At 35.4% G+C, this 18062-nt stretch overlaps 1 protein-coding gene across 2 annotated transcripts in view; it reads right to left on the reverse strand.

The window, feature by feature from the left end:
• CSMD3 (CUB and Sushi multiple domains 3) overlaps positions 1-18062 on the reverse strand; it is a 1379111-nt gene that overhangs the window by 469945 nt on the left and 891104 nt on the right. For both annotated transcript variants that reach the window (XM_004372959.1, XM_004372958.1), the window contains 2 exons: positions 3495-3677; positions 1320-1646 (listed from right to left, as the gene is read on the reverse strand). In XM_004372959.1, coding sequence (XP_004373016.1) covers positions 1320-1646; positions 3495-3677 — 510 coding nt within the window. The remainder of the gene's footprint in view (positions 1-1319; positions 1647-3494; positions 3678-18062) is intronic.

Genomic DNA, 18062 nt, shown 5'->3' on the forward strand with positions numbered 1-18062 from the left:
CATATTTGCATAATACCCTGTAGTTACCATAAACATTAAAGTTAAAAATATTATGCACTGAAGAAAATTAAAATTGTAGATAGATAGATACATGTACCTATATTTATATGTACGTGTGTGTGTATTTATCTTTATGCAGATATATGAAATAGTTTTTAAAAAAGACTCTGGTAAAGCTACCATTTTATACAGCAAGTCTCTGACACATGTCACAGCTAATTTAACCTTAAAAAAAAAGAAAAACAAAACAAACAAAATCCATTGCCATTGAGTTGATTCCAACTCATAGCAATCCTATGGGACAGAGTAGAACTACCCCATAGGGTTTCCAAGTCTGTTGCCCTCGAGTCAATTCTGACTCATAGCGACCCTGTAGGACAGAGTAGAACTGCCCCACTGGGTTTCCAAGGCTGTAATCTTTATGGAAGCAGACTGTCATATCTTTCATCCGCGGAGCAGCTGGTGGGTTCCAGCCGCCAACCTTTAGGTGAGCAGACGAGCACTTAATCAGTGTGCCACCAAGCCTCCAAACAACAGCTAAATAACCTCAAAGAAATCTCAAATCTAGACCAATATAACAATCATAGCAATCCAATATAAGATGTCAACGTTATATTTCAAAAGCCAGCTGAACAATAACAGCTAATGTTTACAGAGCATTTACTAGGTACTGTGTACTCTATACTAAATACTTTACCTGCATCATTAATTTATTCCTTACAGCCAACCAATGGGTTTTCCTGATGAAGAAACTGAGGCTCATATATAAAACCTAAAAATGTAGCAAAGCCAAGATTTGAAATTGTGTAGTCTGACTTCAGAGCCACTACTTTTAATCACTAAGGTATTACTTTTTCCCCATAGAGGCTTTGCTAAGTCAGCTCAGCGGTCTGCTGCCTCAAAGCTAACGATTTCTTTCTCTGTGATGCTTCTGTAGCCTTATGCATTTTATCTTAGGAATTATCACTCTGTTAGGTCATTACTTGTTTAAAGTTCTCTACTGATTTATGAACATATTGAAAGAAAGATCTATTCTTTTTATGTTTGCTACCAATAACAGAGCAAAATAGATGATATATAATAGGTTTGAGTTTAAGTACAGCAGGTGTCTCACTAACAAAGAGAAAAGGCACAATGCATGGTAAAACGTGGTCAGAAATCAAGGACTAAATGACCATCCCAGGTACAACTAGGTATATGACTTGCTCAAATCTTAAGCCCGTTTCCTTCTCTGAGAAACAAAAGAGCATGATCCCATTCTAGTTCTAATTTGTAGAACTATTTTATAAGGAAAACAAACAAAACAAAAATAAACTTACTGTTATAAGTGATGTTAAAGCCACGTCCTGACATCGAGTGGTCAGCTTGAAATTCCAATCGCAATATATGACTATTGCTGGTAAGATGGGAAGGTACCTCGGCCCCAGTAAAGGTTCCAAGAATTGGGGAGTCTGGAGAATCACCATCTTTAACAGCAAGGAAGTCAAACTGGGATTCCAGATCAAAATCATTAAAAGAGAGGTGTATCCGGCTCCCTGGATCAGAGATTATTGTCCAGATGCAATTCAAATTATTTCCATACCCTTCTGGGTAATCAGGAGAAAGAACTGTTCCCATTGGTGCAGTAAAGTTAGAGAGGCAAGGAACTGTTAAAAACAGAAAGATTATGAAATAGAATAAATGTTCAAATGTAATAGTTACCTTATTTTTATCTTCTACAATTATGATAATCAATTAGCAGTTTGATAAAACAATATTAGACAATGTAAATTATCTTATTGAACAGAAAGAAAATATTACCATTTTTCACATATTAGAAAAGATAAAGTTAAGACTATATGATTAAATATGCACAAAAATAATTGGAGTAATAATAGCAATTTATTTTATATTTATCATGCTCATGTTAGAGTGCTATACAAAGTTTTAGTTTCTGTACTTAAAAAAAGACTATAGAAGAAATGTATAGAGGTTTCCACAGAAAGTAATAATGCCATTAAATGATTAAAGACAAAAAATAATATACAGACATTAACAGAACTGGGATCATGTAGCCCAGAGAAGACTTGGGTAGGGGTAGCCAACTAGTTGAGTTTATTCCTAGTATGGCCATGGAATTCTCTGATAGTTTATAACACAAATAAGGAGATGCATTAACTTTTGAAACAGCCACAACTGGCTGCTAATATTTAGTTACTAGGAGAGTAGCTAAATAAGAGCTGTTATCTCACAAGAAGATGAAGTCCTCTCCCCCCACTGTACCTCTCCGGTTTTAACTTGAAAGGTCCACATAGTAGAAAATTTAGAAAGAAGAGGAAGAATAAAGTACAGAAAAGAAAATAATCACTGAGAGGAAATCATAGTTAAAGCAATGATATATTTTCTTCCAGTTTTTTCTTTTTTTTTGTATGAATACTTGCATACTATTTTTCTGTCTTCGTTTTTTAACTGCAATATACACATTGGAAAATTGTATTTATTACTTGAAAATGCTTGTTGTCTAGTCACAGAAATCAACACTTTAAAAATTCTCATTTACTTCTTTAAAAATGTTAGTCAAATATTTTCAGTGAAGAAAAAGGTATAGATTACAGCATATATTATAATTCAGATAAAATGTAGGTCTCAAAAATGCTACTTAAAAAAATGTAAATTTTAAAGTTTGTGCTAATGTCTTTGTAGAGAATGAAAGGCATTATCATTATACGGTGAATACAGATCGAAACACCTATATTTTAAAACCGGAAAATTGTTTTTGCTTTAATAATTATTGGCTTAAGTGTTGTCATGTGTGAATATTCAAAACTAAAATGGAAAATGTCCAATATTACATGTATATATGGTAAGTTGTATTTTTTGGTCATGAAGACAGTATTTAGTTGAACCTAGAAGTTCATCAATAGAGTATATAAATTATGTTTTTTGCTGTAATTACATTGGAATGTTTAAATGTATTTGGAGAAATATTTATTTTAATGCAAGCATATTGTATGTCATAAACATTAATGAATTTCATTTTGTGTAATATAAATAAATGTCACATAAATAAAGTATGCATTGGTGTGAGCATCGAAAAGCAAAAATAAGTTAATGCATAATACATAAATATAAGCTTTAAATATTTTAAGTGTTTTTGATTGCAAATAAGCATATACTATCTTGTTAAAATAAATGAGTCTATTAGAATTAGCTTAGATGTATAATTTCCATAAGATGTATGCTATCTATAAAGTACAAAATTTCACCAATAAAGTGTTATAGGAACACATGTAATATATATCTTGCAAATACCATGTGAACTATGTTAACTTTATTTAAATCTGTAAGGAAATTTATAATTTGGCATAAGCACACTTGTTAAAGATAGTATCACAAAGTGCTACGCGTCCAAAAATAATTACGTGGTTCTAACTCTTTGTAATTAATTACAAAAGCAATTACATGCAAGGACAGGGTAACATATGCTGTCTGGAAGCAAAGCATTTGGTACTCACAGATACAGATGGGTATGTTTGCAGACCATTGGTTATTCTCTTGACAAACAATGGATTTCTCTCCAATTAATTCAAACCCAAACTGGCATTCAAACCTTAAAACATCACGATTAGAAAATCCATCTCCTTCTCTAATTCCATATAAGGGTGTACCAGGATCGCCACAGCTTTCTCTCTCAATTTCTGTAAAAATACATCATAAAAGTCACCTTTGTAGGGTTGCAGGCATATAATACCCATACTATCAGTTTAGTAGATACATACTCTGTAGCTGAGATATGTCACAGCAAATGTGAATACACTCTCCAATCTTAATGTTTTTCTTTTTCACTCTTATGGACATGATTTGCTGAAATTATATTTAGGAAGCAATTAGTGTATTTCTCTCATTTTGTAGATGGGGAAACTGAGGTCATTAGAGTTGATAAGGCTGTCAGAGGCCAAGTATGATCATGAAAACACCTCAGATATTCTGTCTACTACACACACACACACACACACACACACACACACACTATGTATACATATATGTTTCCCCCAAATCCAAAAGACTTTATTTAATTCTTGTAATCTGTACATGATACAGTAAATCCTTTGATTGTCCCCAGGATACGTGGAAACATTCTCTGCCTCCAGGCTCCCACAGCAGTGAACACCTCTAAAACCGGATCTACCAGTATCTCAGGTAGTTGTTGGTTGGAGTATTTCCTCCAATGAGATAAAAAATGAAACAAAACATAAATGACTTCTTGAGGGCAGGAATCAATTTTGTATTCCAAATTACCCAGTTATTTCTTCAATAAATGCATATTGGATGCATTGAACTGAAGGAGATTGAAATAAATAAAAATTCTCTTAAAAGCACATTAAATCACCCTTTTGAAGTGTATCCAAAAAAAAACAAATATCTGGAATCTTCACTGTGAAGATATGAATGTCAGTAACATATTGTGGTCATTGTTTTTGATTTTTAAGTCTCATGAAATTGAACTAACACAGTTGTCTTCAGACAAACAACAGCAAAAATAAATAAATAAAAATTTTGAAAATAAAACTGTGAGATAAAGTTATAGCATCTCCTGATACTCTAACATTCACACAGTCCCAGAAATCCATCAGCACCACTTTTGGTATGTATCTTTCCAGGTCTTTACCTATGATTCTATATTTACACACACATATAACAATATGCAGTATTATAAACACTTGTGTGTGTAGTTATACATACACACCAATCAATATGTTTCAGGATTTTTTTTTTTTTTATCCTTCTTGTATCCTTGGAGGAAACCATAGATGGTTATGATCATGTATTTAATACACTATAGATTTGATTTGGTATTTTATTTAAATAGTTTTATATATGCTCATAAGTAGCATTGGTCTATATATATTTTTTCTTTTCCTGTTGCTATCCAACTTTAATATCAAAGAAAGAGTTTAGTGATTTCCCATCTTTTTCTAGTCTTTGGGTCTAAAAGGAAAAATTGGATTCTTGAGTGTTAGAATTTAATTGAAAAAGCTCACTGAATCTTTTATGATTTTAAGATAGGTATCTATCATTTCAATTTCTTTTGTTATTTTCCAATTGAATTTTTTTACCATTATTTACAACTTTTATACATTAGAGAAGTGAAATTCTCCAAGATTTGCCAGGTTAGCAGTTTAATGGTGATAGAATTGTGTTATAGGATTTTAAAATAGCTCCTTTATAAATATGCCATAAATTTTTTCACTCTTAATGTCATTTATTCATGTTTAATCTCCTGTTTTTCATGCTCATACTTACAAAGAGTTGTCAAATTTATTAGTCCATTCAAAGAACTAGCTTTTGTTTTTGTTGATCATTTCTATTGTTTTGATTTTATTTAAGCATATTTTCTTTTTATCACTAGGATTCCATCTTGAACTCTCTTTGGATTATTTTTCTGTTATTTTTCTAGCTTCTTGGGATAAAATATTAGTTTATTTATTAGTTTACTTATTTTCAACCTTTTTTGTTTCCTATAGAAAACAAATTTAAGTCCATAAATTTCCTTTAGGATACTACTTTGATATGGACAGCTTTTATTGTTTACTTCTACATAGTTTTAGTTTCTATTTTGATTTCCTCTTTAACTCATAAATAATTTCAAAGCATGTTTTTAATATTTATGGGTTGGGGCTATAATTTTGTTGCTGATTTCTAATGCCGTTGTTTTGGTATTCACTATATGTCCAGGTTTCATACGGGGTAAGTCCGTGAATTATATTCAATTCAATTTAAGAACAATTAATTATATTTTGTCTACTTGCTCTATTAATTTCTAAAAGGAGTGTGTTAAAGTTCCAAATTGGGTAAATTTTGCCACATTTATTTATACTTGAACCAAGTTTACATATTTTACACCATCATTTATCTTATTTTTACCCAAATAATGCACACCTTCCACATTTGTTTGCCAACCTTGCCCTCCCCCTGTATGCGTGATATGTTATTTTTTTTCAGCAACATGTAAAAAATATTGGCATAGCAGGGCTTATGAAAATACCTCATGGGAGGATGCGTTTGGCAAACAAACACAGAAGGTGTGAGTCATTTGTGTAAAAATACAGTAGATATTCAATTTATTCAGCAAATTTATTGAGCACCTTTGTAATGCCAAATGCTGTCCTAGGTATTTGGGACACATTACTGAATAAATAGAAAATGATTCCTGTCTTCCAAGAGCATATATCTCATTGTATCAAGAAACTGAAACAATAACCAATAAATCAGTATTGTCTGTTAGAAGTTAATAAATGCTACGGGGGGAAAAAGAAGGTCTAGTAGGGAACAGGGGAACTGAAGTGCTAGGTGGTAGTTACTGAAAGAAAATTCTTCACCTGAAAATCTCTTTATTTGTCCCTCATATCTTAAAATACTAAGATATAGTATTATAATTCAAAATTAATTTTTCCTATAATTAAAAATTAGAATTCAAAATTATAATTCCTTAATTTGAATTATAATTCAAAATTAATATTTTCCATTTTGAAAATATTCTTCCTGGTCTTTTTTCCATCCAGTACTTCTGATGAGAAATCTGATACCTAACCGATTTTCATCTCTTAATTAATCTGTTCCCTGTTTTCCTTACTATCTTCCCATAAGTGGGAACTCTGGTGGCATAGTGGTTAAGTGCTACAGCTGCTAACCAAAAGGTCAGCAGTTAGAATCCACCAAACACTCCTTGGAAATTCTACAGGGCCGGTCTATTCTGCCCTACAGAGTGGCTATGAGTCAGAATTGACTCGACAGCAACAGGTTTGTTTTTTTTTTGTTTTGTTTTGTTTTGTTTTTTTTTGGTGACTCCTGTTTACATCTCTTTATCCCTCCTTCTTGCTGTGCTGGAATTTCATGTCCTCAGTAAAGTAGTAGCACACACACTTCATCTTAGTCTCTGTTTTCTAGGGAACCAAGGCTAAGACAAGTGACTTATCCATGGCAAACAAACAAGTAGACAAGGTAAGAGCCCAAGGTATCTAAAGGTTGTAAATATAGTGATACCCAGGCACATAAGAATATCAGCTACCATTTATTAACTATTATTTGCTAAGAAGTTTCCTAAATACAATAACTATTTTACTCATGTAATTCTTACTTTAATGCTGTTAGTTAGACACTATTATTTCAGTTTAATAGGTGAAAAAATGAGGTCTTTGAGAGGCTGGCAAAGAACATACATGTAGAAATAGTTCAACATGGATTGTATTCAACACCTATCTGATTCTAATGCCCATTTTTTTCCTACTGTTCCATGCTGCTGAGAGAAATGATGGAAAGAAACACTGTGCAGTCAAGTACCAGAATAACTAAGGAAAAAAGAAGGATGAACTTAAGTCCAGTACTGGAAGGGAAAGGATAACAACACTAATTTTAAGAGAATTTTAAAATAACTTGCCTAGATAGGTGGGAGACAGGACTAGAGAGACAGTGAAGGTTTAGATCATGAATGGCCTCCTATGGTAAGGAATTCGAAGATTTCTGAGTAGTTTAAAAATCACTCTGGCACTGTACAGAGGTAGGACTGGTGTGTTGAAATATCAAAGAGAAAAAATTCTCTTAAATTTAGTGCCTAAAGTCACACAGCTTTCAGTATGAATTACATTTCAACAAAAAGAAAACAAAACTTCTCACAACTGGACCAATAAGCAACATCATGATAAATGGAGAAGAGATTGAAGTTGTGAAGGATTTCATTTTACTAAAATCCACCATCAATGCCCATGACAGCAGCAGTCAAGAAATCGAACGATGGATTGCATTGGGCAAATCTGCTGCAAAAGACCTCTTGAAAGTGTTGAAAAGCAAAGATGTCACATTAAGGTCTAAGATGCGCTTGAACCAAGCCATAGTTTTTTCAATCACCTCATATGCTTGTGAAAGCTGGACAATGAATATGGAAGATGGAAGAAGGATTGATGCCTTTGAATTATGGTGTTGGTGAAAAATATTGAAATACATACCATGGACTGCTAAAAGAATGAACAAATCTGTCTTGGAAGAAGTACAACCAGAATGCTCCTTAGAAGCAAGGATGGCAAGACTTTGTCTCACATACTTTGAACATGTTATCAGGAGGGATCAGTCTCTGGAGAAGGACACCATGCTTGGTAAAGTAGAGGGTCAGTAAAAGAGAGGAAGACTCTCAATGAGATGGACTGACACAGTGGCCGCAACAATGGGCTCAAGCATAGAAATGACAGTGAGCATGGTGCAGGACTGAGCAGTATTTTGTTCTGTTACACATAGGGTTGCTATGACTTGGAACCGACTTGACGGCACCTAAAAACAGCAACAACAAAGTCACACAAATTGTTAGTGGCAGAGCTGGTATTTGAGCCCAGTCAGTGTGGTTCCAAAAATATGGGTTCCTAAGCAATACACTGTGCATCTCAGAGCCTAATATTCAAGACATAGTAGTGCCATGAATAATGAATGAAGGCAGAAAAAAGTTTGCATACAAAAGTATGTGGTTCTCTTTATAAACAATATGTGCAACCACGAATCCCCGCAGTGATGGAGAAGCTATGTATATAGAGCTATGTATAGAAGAAATCATAGAATGCCATATATTCCAGTGATATCTTTTGAATAATTTAAATTTTATTGTTTATTTATAACTTAAGATATACATGTTGGGTATCTTCGGTTTACCCCTCCAGACTATTCTCTACCATTCTCTACTCTGCTTCTTGCCCACCAGGGTTAGGGGAAGGTGGATAAGGGCTACCTCACATGGTTCCATATTCCTGGTGGGGGGTGGGGGGTTCAGGTGACTGGCAGTACTGGCAGGAGACTTGGGTGATGAGGCCGAGAGAAGAATGTGGTAGGGTATTTTCCACCAACTCTTTCTTTTTCTGTTCATCACGGGTTGGCTGTGTCCCTCTACTGAAAACAAAACACTACAACTACTGTCAGGCACACTTATCCATACAGCTGTTCTTTGAGTGTTATGATTATCATTCCTTGAGGTGGTAATGACTTCCTGCTCTTACTAGCTAGGAATACCTTATAACCCCTTGTTAGTTTCCTTTTGCTCTGCTCACATATACCAGTGTGAATGTGTCATGTGTTTCCTGTAGGGTCTCAGATTGATGCAAAGTAAATTACAATCGAAATCCCAATTCAACACAAAATTTCAGTTGGTAGCCTACTGATGGAGCCCTGGTGGTACAGTGGTTAAGCACTCACTGCTAACTAAAAGGTTGGTGGTTCAAACCCACCAGCTGCTCTGTGGGAGAAAGATGTGGCAGTCTGCTTTCTTAAAGATTACAGCCTTGGAAACCCTATGGGGCAGTTCTACTCTGTCCTATAGGGTTGCTATGAGTTAGAATCGACTTCATGGCAATGAGTTTTATCCACTGAAACTAGATTGTATTGTCTTATAATAATTTTGACTCCCAGAATATAAAATGGAGTTGCAATTTCTTTAACAAATGTTGCCTTCACTGGGAGTCAGTTAAATATCTCTGCATGATTAACAACTAAATTTGAAAGGAACAAAATGAGTATTCATTCCCAGAGTCAGAAGCTAGCACCCATGGAATAGCACTTGGTTCTGCTCTCTTTCTTTCCTGCTATGGAGGTAAAGAGATCAGAAGCTGGGGAAGAGGTGCTGAAACAAACGAGGATGGGAGGTCAGTGGAAATATGAAAGCGCAGCAAAATGCTCTCATGCAGGCAGATGAGAGCAAAATTGGAAATACAGGTTTAAACGGCAGTGGCTGATATTTGTAGGAGGATACTTGAACACCCGTTTTTAACTCATCAAGTAACTTTGATCCTTGATGCCTAAATTAATAAACTCTAATTTTAAATTCAATCAGATTTGTAGCCAAAGAATAACATATGGCTTTAAAGTGACACAGAACTTCTCATTGATCAATCTCTGACTTGACAACAGTTGACACTGTAATTCAGATACTTCACAGAGAAACTGTGTAGGTTAAAAGAAAGTGATCTGTAAAACTTGCAATTTTGCTGATTCTTAATGTTAAGAAGCCTCTTGGGAATCTCATTACCTCAGCAACGGGCTTGCAAAGGTTGAGAAATACAGGATCATGCAGCTAGAAAAGACCTTGCAAATTAAACTAGGTCTCACCTTCAAGCATCTCAGACAAATTAGACTATAGTGTACATTAAAAAGATTTTGAGAAGGAAATCCATAACTTCCCAGGTAAAGTAGTAAAGGACATATTTGCAACAATAAACATTTAAAGCATTTTACAATCATGATGAACACTGCCATTTAAAAAGCCTAAGATAAGGTACAAAAATTTAATTAAAAATATAAAATTCAGGATGATGATAAATGCACCATGAAAGAAAGGTCCCAAAATTTAGCATTTTGGAAAGAGCTGGTGTGAAAGAACCTCTGGAGCCAGGAGTTTAATCATATTTTTAGATACAGAAAAAAGAGGCACTCTAACAGAATAATCAATTCTTAATCATATTTCATCTTTAAAAATTATTGAACACTATAATAGACTGCGCCACCAAGGTTTCCACAATAGAATTAGGAAATCTTTATCTGTGCTAAAAACAATGTGCTTCTCTTTGGTTCTAAATATAACGTTATCTGACATATCATTAATTTGGAGTTGTTTTTACGGTAACACTACTGTATTTATGAATAACCATTTATATTCTGTCATATCAGTACCCAGGTCTCAAATTTAGTGGGTGAATAAGAGACCAGCAGGTGATATCTGCACAGAAATGAAGTAATTTGCCAACTTTCACAGAGATCAAACCTATGAATTTGGATTCTGTAGCATTATGCTCCAGTCCAGTGATTATCTGTCTTTCTTCTGAATATGGGATTCCTGGAGTTTTATGCAAGAACCTGCTCAAAATGTATAATCCCATCCCTTTCTCTCCATTTCAAAATAACACGTTGGAATACAAGAGGGTGAAGGTAAGGTTATTTTAAGGATAAGACTAAGTAACTCCAATTTAATTGAAAAATAAATAATTTATAAATGCAGATGGTCAAAGCATTATTTGTAACATATTTCTTGAAATTTCACAACCCTTTGAAACATACCACAATATGACACTAAAATTGAGAACTAATGCTCTAACCCAGTAGTTTCCTAGTTTATACATTTATTTCATTATTCAAAACTATTTAATGGAATGAGGTAGGAATCAGTTTTTGAAAAAAGCACTTCCTGATGATGATGAAGTTTTTACTTCACCAAACTTGAAGGCTAGCCTTATCAACTTACAAATATAATTAGTTCATTTCAGTTCACTATTTACTAAGTATCCATTTTCTACACAGAACTGAGCTAGGAATGATGGCCACAAAAAACGTATGTGTTATATCTCTGCCCTTAAAAAACATGTACTCTATAAAAGCTGCCAACACTGTGTAATCAGAATATATTTTTTAATTCTTTGGCATGTAGTTTTAAGAGATGGAGAACAGATGATAATATGTTCAACAACTTTGCTATAAAATGCTAATGTTTTAAAATCCCAAGATGATTTCAAAAGTTAAGTGTATTTCTTATGTATTCTGACTTAGTGAATATGTTATGGTGTAGACAATTAAAGATGAAACATGAAGTGATAAATACATCCTCCTCTCTGACCCTGAGTTAGTGGCCTTAAAACTTAAACTATTTGCTTAAGAGCTATGGCTGCTAACCAAAAGGTCAGCAGTTCAAATCTGTCAGCCACCCCTTGAAAACCCTACGGGGCAGTTCAACTCTGTCCTATAGGGTCGCTATGAGTCCACATTGACTCAACAGCAACGAGTTTGTTTTTTAAGAGCCTTCAAAGGACCTCCTTAGCACTTGCCTTCAGTTTGGGACTAGGTACTGTGTCTGCTACAGACAATGTGGCAGGTAGGCAATTGACTGAGGTTAGGAAACCCAGCCATATGCTCAAGGGCACTTTCACTGTAAAAATCTCAAATCAGTACAGGCTGTCCCCACATTACGAAAAAGATCTGCTCCTAACTGTGTCTTTAAGTAGAATTTGTCATTAAGTTGGAACAGGTGCATATGGTTCTTATTTAGCCTTACTTTAGTGCAAGAAAAGGCTCGGAGTCTTTACAACGATTTAAAAGCTGCACTTGCAGCAAGTGAAGGTGATTGTGATGAAGAATTCCTTTGGTTCAATCATTTCAAAGTGATGACAGATTTACATAACATTAAAGGGTGAGTAGGAGTTGTCCATAAGTCGGATGTTCTTAACCCAGGGACTGCCTGTTGATGCCATCAGCCACTAAGTCAGCTAATTGTAGATAACTCCATTATCGGTGTTTCAGGTACAATTACCTTATTCATACCTTCATTCATCCATCTGTTCATTCAATCATTGCTATGTTCATTCAAGAAAAATGTCTTGAAATTGTACTATGTTCTAAATGTTGGAAATATAGACATGAGTAAGATTTGATCTATTATTGTATACCAGAAAAAGCTAAATGTACAAGCATATAAAAGAGAAATAGTGTGTTTTAAAAATATTTAGATATTATTATTATAAGATACTAATATAAGATATATTGGACACATGGAGACAAAAATGAACAATTCTGCTTGGGAAAGAGAAGGCAAAAAAGCTTCTATAAACTGAAACATGAATTCAGATTTGGCAGATTTGCAGGGCTGTATATCTACAAGGTCACTATGAGTAGGGATCGACTTGACGGCAATGATCTTGATTTTGGTTTTATGATACATGGGGGAGGGGGGCAGTATGGGACATTTCAGGCAGAGGGAACAGCTTGACCAAAGTAATGATAGTGTGAAATAACACAGCACATTTGGAGAAATTCAAGTAGTCCAGTATGGCAGGAGTTAAGGCACAATGAAAGCAAGATGAAGTTGGGGAGATGTGGGGCTAGCCTTGTGTGCAATGTGAAGAGATTTTAACTTTATTCTAAGCAGAGGAAAGCCCTTGATAAAGCACTCAGATGGTACATACTATACAAATACTCCACACAAAGCAACAAGCACAACAATCTCTGGTGAAACGAACTAGGCATAATATAGGGTCAATTAAAGAGACATGACTTACTCCCCAAGAAGCTTACGGTCTAATAATGAGGCAGTAAACTTAAAGTATCAGGAAGCTTTTCTTTCCATAGGAAGACTCAACATAGCACTGTTCACTTGCAACCCCACTTAACCTGTCTATTTTTAAAACATTTTCCACTGGCATACCTTGAATGAAAGAACAAAGTAAAATATAGATTTTTGTCTAAATCTCTGTAGCTACCTGTTTAAAAGAGTTTGCAAGCAGAGATAGATCAATATTTTTTGAACTATAATAACAATCAGAGTAAATGGATTTTTCTTTTGAAAAAACCAAAACTGCTAGTAGCTTAACAGCAGCCATCAAAAACTTCTAAACATTACTGCTCTTACTGTATCTACCAGATGGTGCGAGCGCTTAGAATTATTTGAAAGTAGATCTTTGTATATCTAAAAAGCAACTAAGAAGAATTAACCACCCTTACTTGCTATGATAAAAGACTACATTGAGAAAAGCCAGAGTGCAACAAATGGACAGAATATACCTTTTGTTTTAAAAGTTGTTGTTGTATTATTGCTAGTTGCCATTGAATAAAGTCTGAATCATGGTGACTCCATGTGTATAGAGTACAATTGCTCCATAGGGTTTTCAAGGCTGTGACCTTCCTGAAGCAGATTAAACTAGTTCAATGACTTGTGGACTCCTTGAAGAGTAAACATTTCTAAATTATTTCCAGATCCTTGGAACCAAGCACAATGGGAAGCATTTGTTTGGTACTCTATTTTCTCTTCTTTGTTTATTTTCAAGAATCATAAAGGAAACCGGAGGTGGGAAAATTGGAAGTCAACTCTTGACCTCCTTAGAAACCCTGCTGTGTTGCTGTTGTTAGGTACCGTGGAGACAGTTCCAACTCACAGTGACCATATGTAAACAGAATGAAACACTGCCTGGTCCTGCTCCATCCTAACAATCGTTTTTATGCTTGAGCCTATTGTTCCAGCCACTGTATCAATCCATCTTGTTGGGGGTCTTCCTCTTTTTTGCTGACACTCTACTTTACCAAGCATGATGTCCTTTTCCAGGGACTGATCCCTCCTGATAACATGCCCAAAGTATGTGAGGCATAGTCTCACCATCCTAGAGTCTAAGGGGTATTCTGGCTGCGCTTCTTCCAAGATAGATTTGTTCATTCTTTTGGCAGTCCCTAGTATATTCAATATTCTTTGCCAACACCATAATTCAGAGGCGTCAATTCTTCTTCCATCTTCCTTATTCATTGTCCAGCTTTCACATGGATATGAGGTGAGTGAAATCACCATGGCTTCAGTCAGGTGCACCCTAGTCTTCAAGGTGACATCTTTGCTTTTTAACACTTTCAAGAGGTCTTTTGCAGCAGATTTGCCCAATGTAATGTGTCTTTCGATTTCTTGACTGCTGTTTCCATGGGCGTTGATTGTGGATCCAAGTAAAATGAAATCTTTAACAACTTCATTTTCTTCTCTGTTTATCATGATATTGCTTATTGGTCCAGTTGTGATGATTTTTGTTTTCCTTATGTTGAGGTGTAACCCATATTGAAGGTTGTGGTCTTTGATCTTCATCAGTAAGTGCTTCAAGTCCTCTTCACTTTCAGCAAGCAAGGTTGCATCATCAGCATATTATAGGTTGTTAATGAGTCTTCCTCCAATCCTGATGCCCCATTCTTCTTCATATAGTCTAGGTTCTATGATTACTTGCTCAGCATACAGATTGAATAAGTATGGTGAAAAGATACAGCATTGACACACACCTTTCTTGACTTTAAACCATGCAGTACCCCCTTGTTCTGTGCCTCTTGATCTATGTACAGGTTCCTCATGAGAACAATTAAATGTTCTTCGCAATGTTATCCATAATTTTTTATGATCCACACAGTCGAATGTCTTTGCATAGTCAATAACACACAGGTAAATATCTTTCTGATATTCTCTGCTTTCAGCCAGGATCCATCTGACATCAGCAACGATATCCCTCATTCCATGTCCTCTTCTGATTCTACCTAGAATTTCTGGCAAATCCCTGTTGATGTACTGCTGCAACTGCTTTTTAATTATATTCAGCAAAATTTTACTTGTGTGTAATATTAATGATATTGTTTGATAATTTCCTCATTGTTGGATTACATTTCTTTGGAATAGGCATAAATATTGATCTTTTCCAGTTGTTTGCCAGGTAGCTCTCTTCCAAATTTCGTGGCATAGATGCGTGAGCACTTCCAGGGATGGATGCGTCCATTTGTTGAAACATCTCAATTGGTATTCAGTCAATTTCTGGAGCCTTGTTTTTCACCAATGTCTTCAGTGTCGCTTAGACCTCTTCCTTCAGTACCATTGGTTCTTGATCGTATGCTACCTCCTGAAATGACTGAACATCGATCATTTCCTTTTGTTATGGTGACTCTGTACTTTCCTTCCATCTTCTTTTGATTCTTCCTGCATCATTTAATAGTTTCCCCATAGAATCCTTCAATATTGCAACTCGAGGCTTGAATTTTTCTTCAGTTCTTTCAGCTTGAGAAATGCCAAGTGTGTTTTTCCGTTTTAGTTTTCTATCTCCAGGTCTTTGCCCATTTCATTATAATACTTTACTTTGTCTTCTCGAGCTGCCGTTTGAAATCTTCTATTCAGCTGTTTTACTTCATCAGTTCTTCCATTTAGTTTAGGTTCTTGACATTTAAGAACAACTTTCAGAGTCTCTTTTGACAGCCATTTTGGTCTTTTCTTCCTTTCCTGTCTTTTTAATGATCTCTTGCTTTCTTCATGTATGATGTCCTTGATGTCATTCCACAACTCATCTGGTTGTCGGTCATTAGTGTTCAGTGTGTCAAATCTATTCTTGAGATGATCTCTAAATTCAGGTGGGATATAGTCAAGTTTGTATTTTGGCTCTCATGGACTTGTTCTAATTTTCTTCAGTTTCAGCTTGAACTTGTATACGAGCAATTAGTAGTCTGTTCCACAGTCGGCCCCTGGTCTTATTCTGACTAATGATATTGTGCTTTTCCATCATCTCTTTCCAGAGATGTAGTCGATTTGATTCCTGTGTATTCTATCTGGTGAGACCCATGTGTATAGTCACTGTTTATGTTGTTGAAAAAAGGTATTTGCAATGAAGAAGGAATTAGAAACCCTAGACTACACTAATTAGTTATAACTGGACTAATTCCAAACATAAACAGTGACCTGGATTTGTAATTATTGTTGTATTTAAATTACAGAGAACTGTTTTAGATAACAATACTATTCATATATTATAATCATCATTATTATTTTTGCATAATAACTTACTACTTGTAGTTCAAGATGTTCTAGCAGAACCCTAATTAGGACATAATGCCTGATTATTGAAGCAACTGGTCTATGGACCTCTGTGGGCTTGATATGCAAGGGGACAGGGATGAAGGTTAAAAAAACAAATTGTGTGCAGAGGCCTAAGGGATGATAGGGAAGCAAGGATTATTAAGAAACATTAACTATTGAATGTTTGCTGGCTTGTAGAGATGAATTTGAGGTCAGATAGTGAATGAAGTTGAAGTCAGAAGGTAAAATCCGTGAGAAACTGGGTGGAAATCAGTGATATGAAAAGCCTCAGATGAGAAAGGGAGTAAATTTTTGAGGAAAAAGTCTGTTCTCTCCTCCAGTGTTATGCCACTTACAGGCACCACCACAGACATTCACAGAGTTCAAACCTATGAGCTCAAGCTGACAACCAGGAAAAGTGACTTTGTCTGACAGAGCAGGATTCTCAGTGAAATGTTATCTTGATAAAAAACAAGAAATCAAGAACAATAAAAAAACCTTGTAAATTCGGCAGGGAAAACCCAAATTATATTTCAATTTGGTAAATGTGGTCTGATTCAATATTTTAGGTAATCTCTTTAGAGGACTCAGTTCCTTTCTATTAAACAGATTCTTTTATAGTTTTAGTGGTTGATTTATGTAAATCCTTAACCACCCTCCTGCTTCTGTTACAAAAAGGCTGTATGTGATATCAAGGAGACTGGCAGGAGAGGGGGCCAAATAATTATCTAATGTCCTTTGACTACTCTGTTGCCTCTGATTCAAAGTAGCTGGTTTAATATCTTCCTTGGACTGCTGACTCATCAAGTATAATTAATCTGGGCATCTATGGATCTGGCTATTTGCTCTCAAGGTTTTTCTGCTTTCATTCTCTTAATCTTCAGCTTTTGCTGGCCCATTAATCTTATAAAGAGCTCTAAGTCTAGGTAGAAGTTTCTGGACTCCTACACATGTCAAGAATGTATGCAACCATAAAAAGTTCTCGAAGTTTCTTCCATGACATACTGAATGGAAAGTTGGACTCACTTATTCTTGTTGTTAGTTGTCATCAAGTTGATTCTAACTCAGGGTGACCCCATGTGTGCAGAGTACAACTGCTCCATAGGGTTTTCAAGGCTGTGACCTTTAGGAAGCAGATCACCGGGCCTCTCTCCTGAGGCACCTCTGGGTGGGATTGAACCGCCAACTTTTTGGGTAGTAGCAGAGTGATTAACTGTTTGCACTACCCAGGGATTCACTAAGTGTGTGCAGACTTGCTCACCCAACTCAGCACTTCAGGAAGTTCCTTGAGCCATACCCACCAGTGAGAAGAGAATTCTTAACTCTCCCACTTTCTCACTTCTTTCCATAATACCTCAGCCTGGTAGTGGTACTGACTATGGGATTTTTATTTCCTCTACTTCGTATCCTTTTCCTCTTGTATAGTAGTGAGCCTGGAGGCCTAACTTGCACAGGTTGAAAGGACATCTTCTGTATACCATGGAGGAAACATTATGATATGAGTATTATTTTTGATCGGTTTCACAGGAAGTGAATAATTTAAAAAATTCATTTTTCTCTCTCACTTTCAAGACTATTTTCTCAATATCACACTTTGGTAGTCAAAAAGTGAACTATTTCCTTCTCTTTGCATTGCTACCTTAACAATTCAGGTCCCTTGAGGAATCTGGATTTGGTGACCTAAGGTGACAGTCATATACATAGCAATGCAAGA

This window comes from Trichechus manatus, unplaced genomic scaffold (genome assembly GCF_000243295.1).
Source record: "Trichechus manatus latirostris isolate Lorelei unplaced genomic scaffold, TriManLat1.0 scaffold00022, whole genome shotgun sequence".
In the NCBI taxonomy this organism is placed as follows: Eukaryota; Metazoa; Chordata; class Mammalia; order Sirenia; family Trichechidae; genus Trichechus; species Trichechus manatus.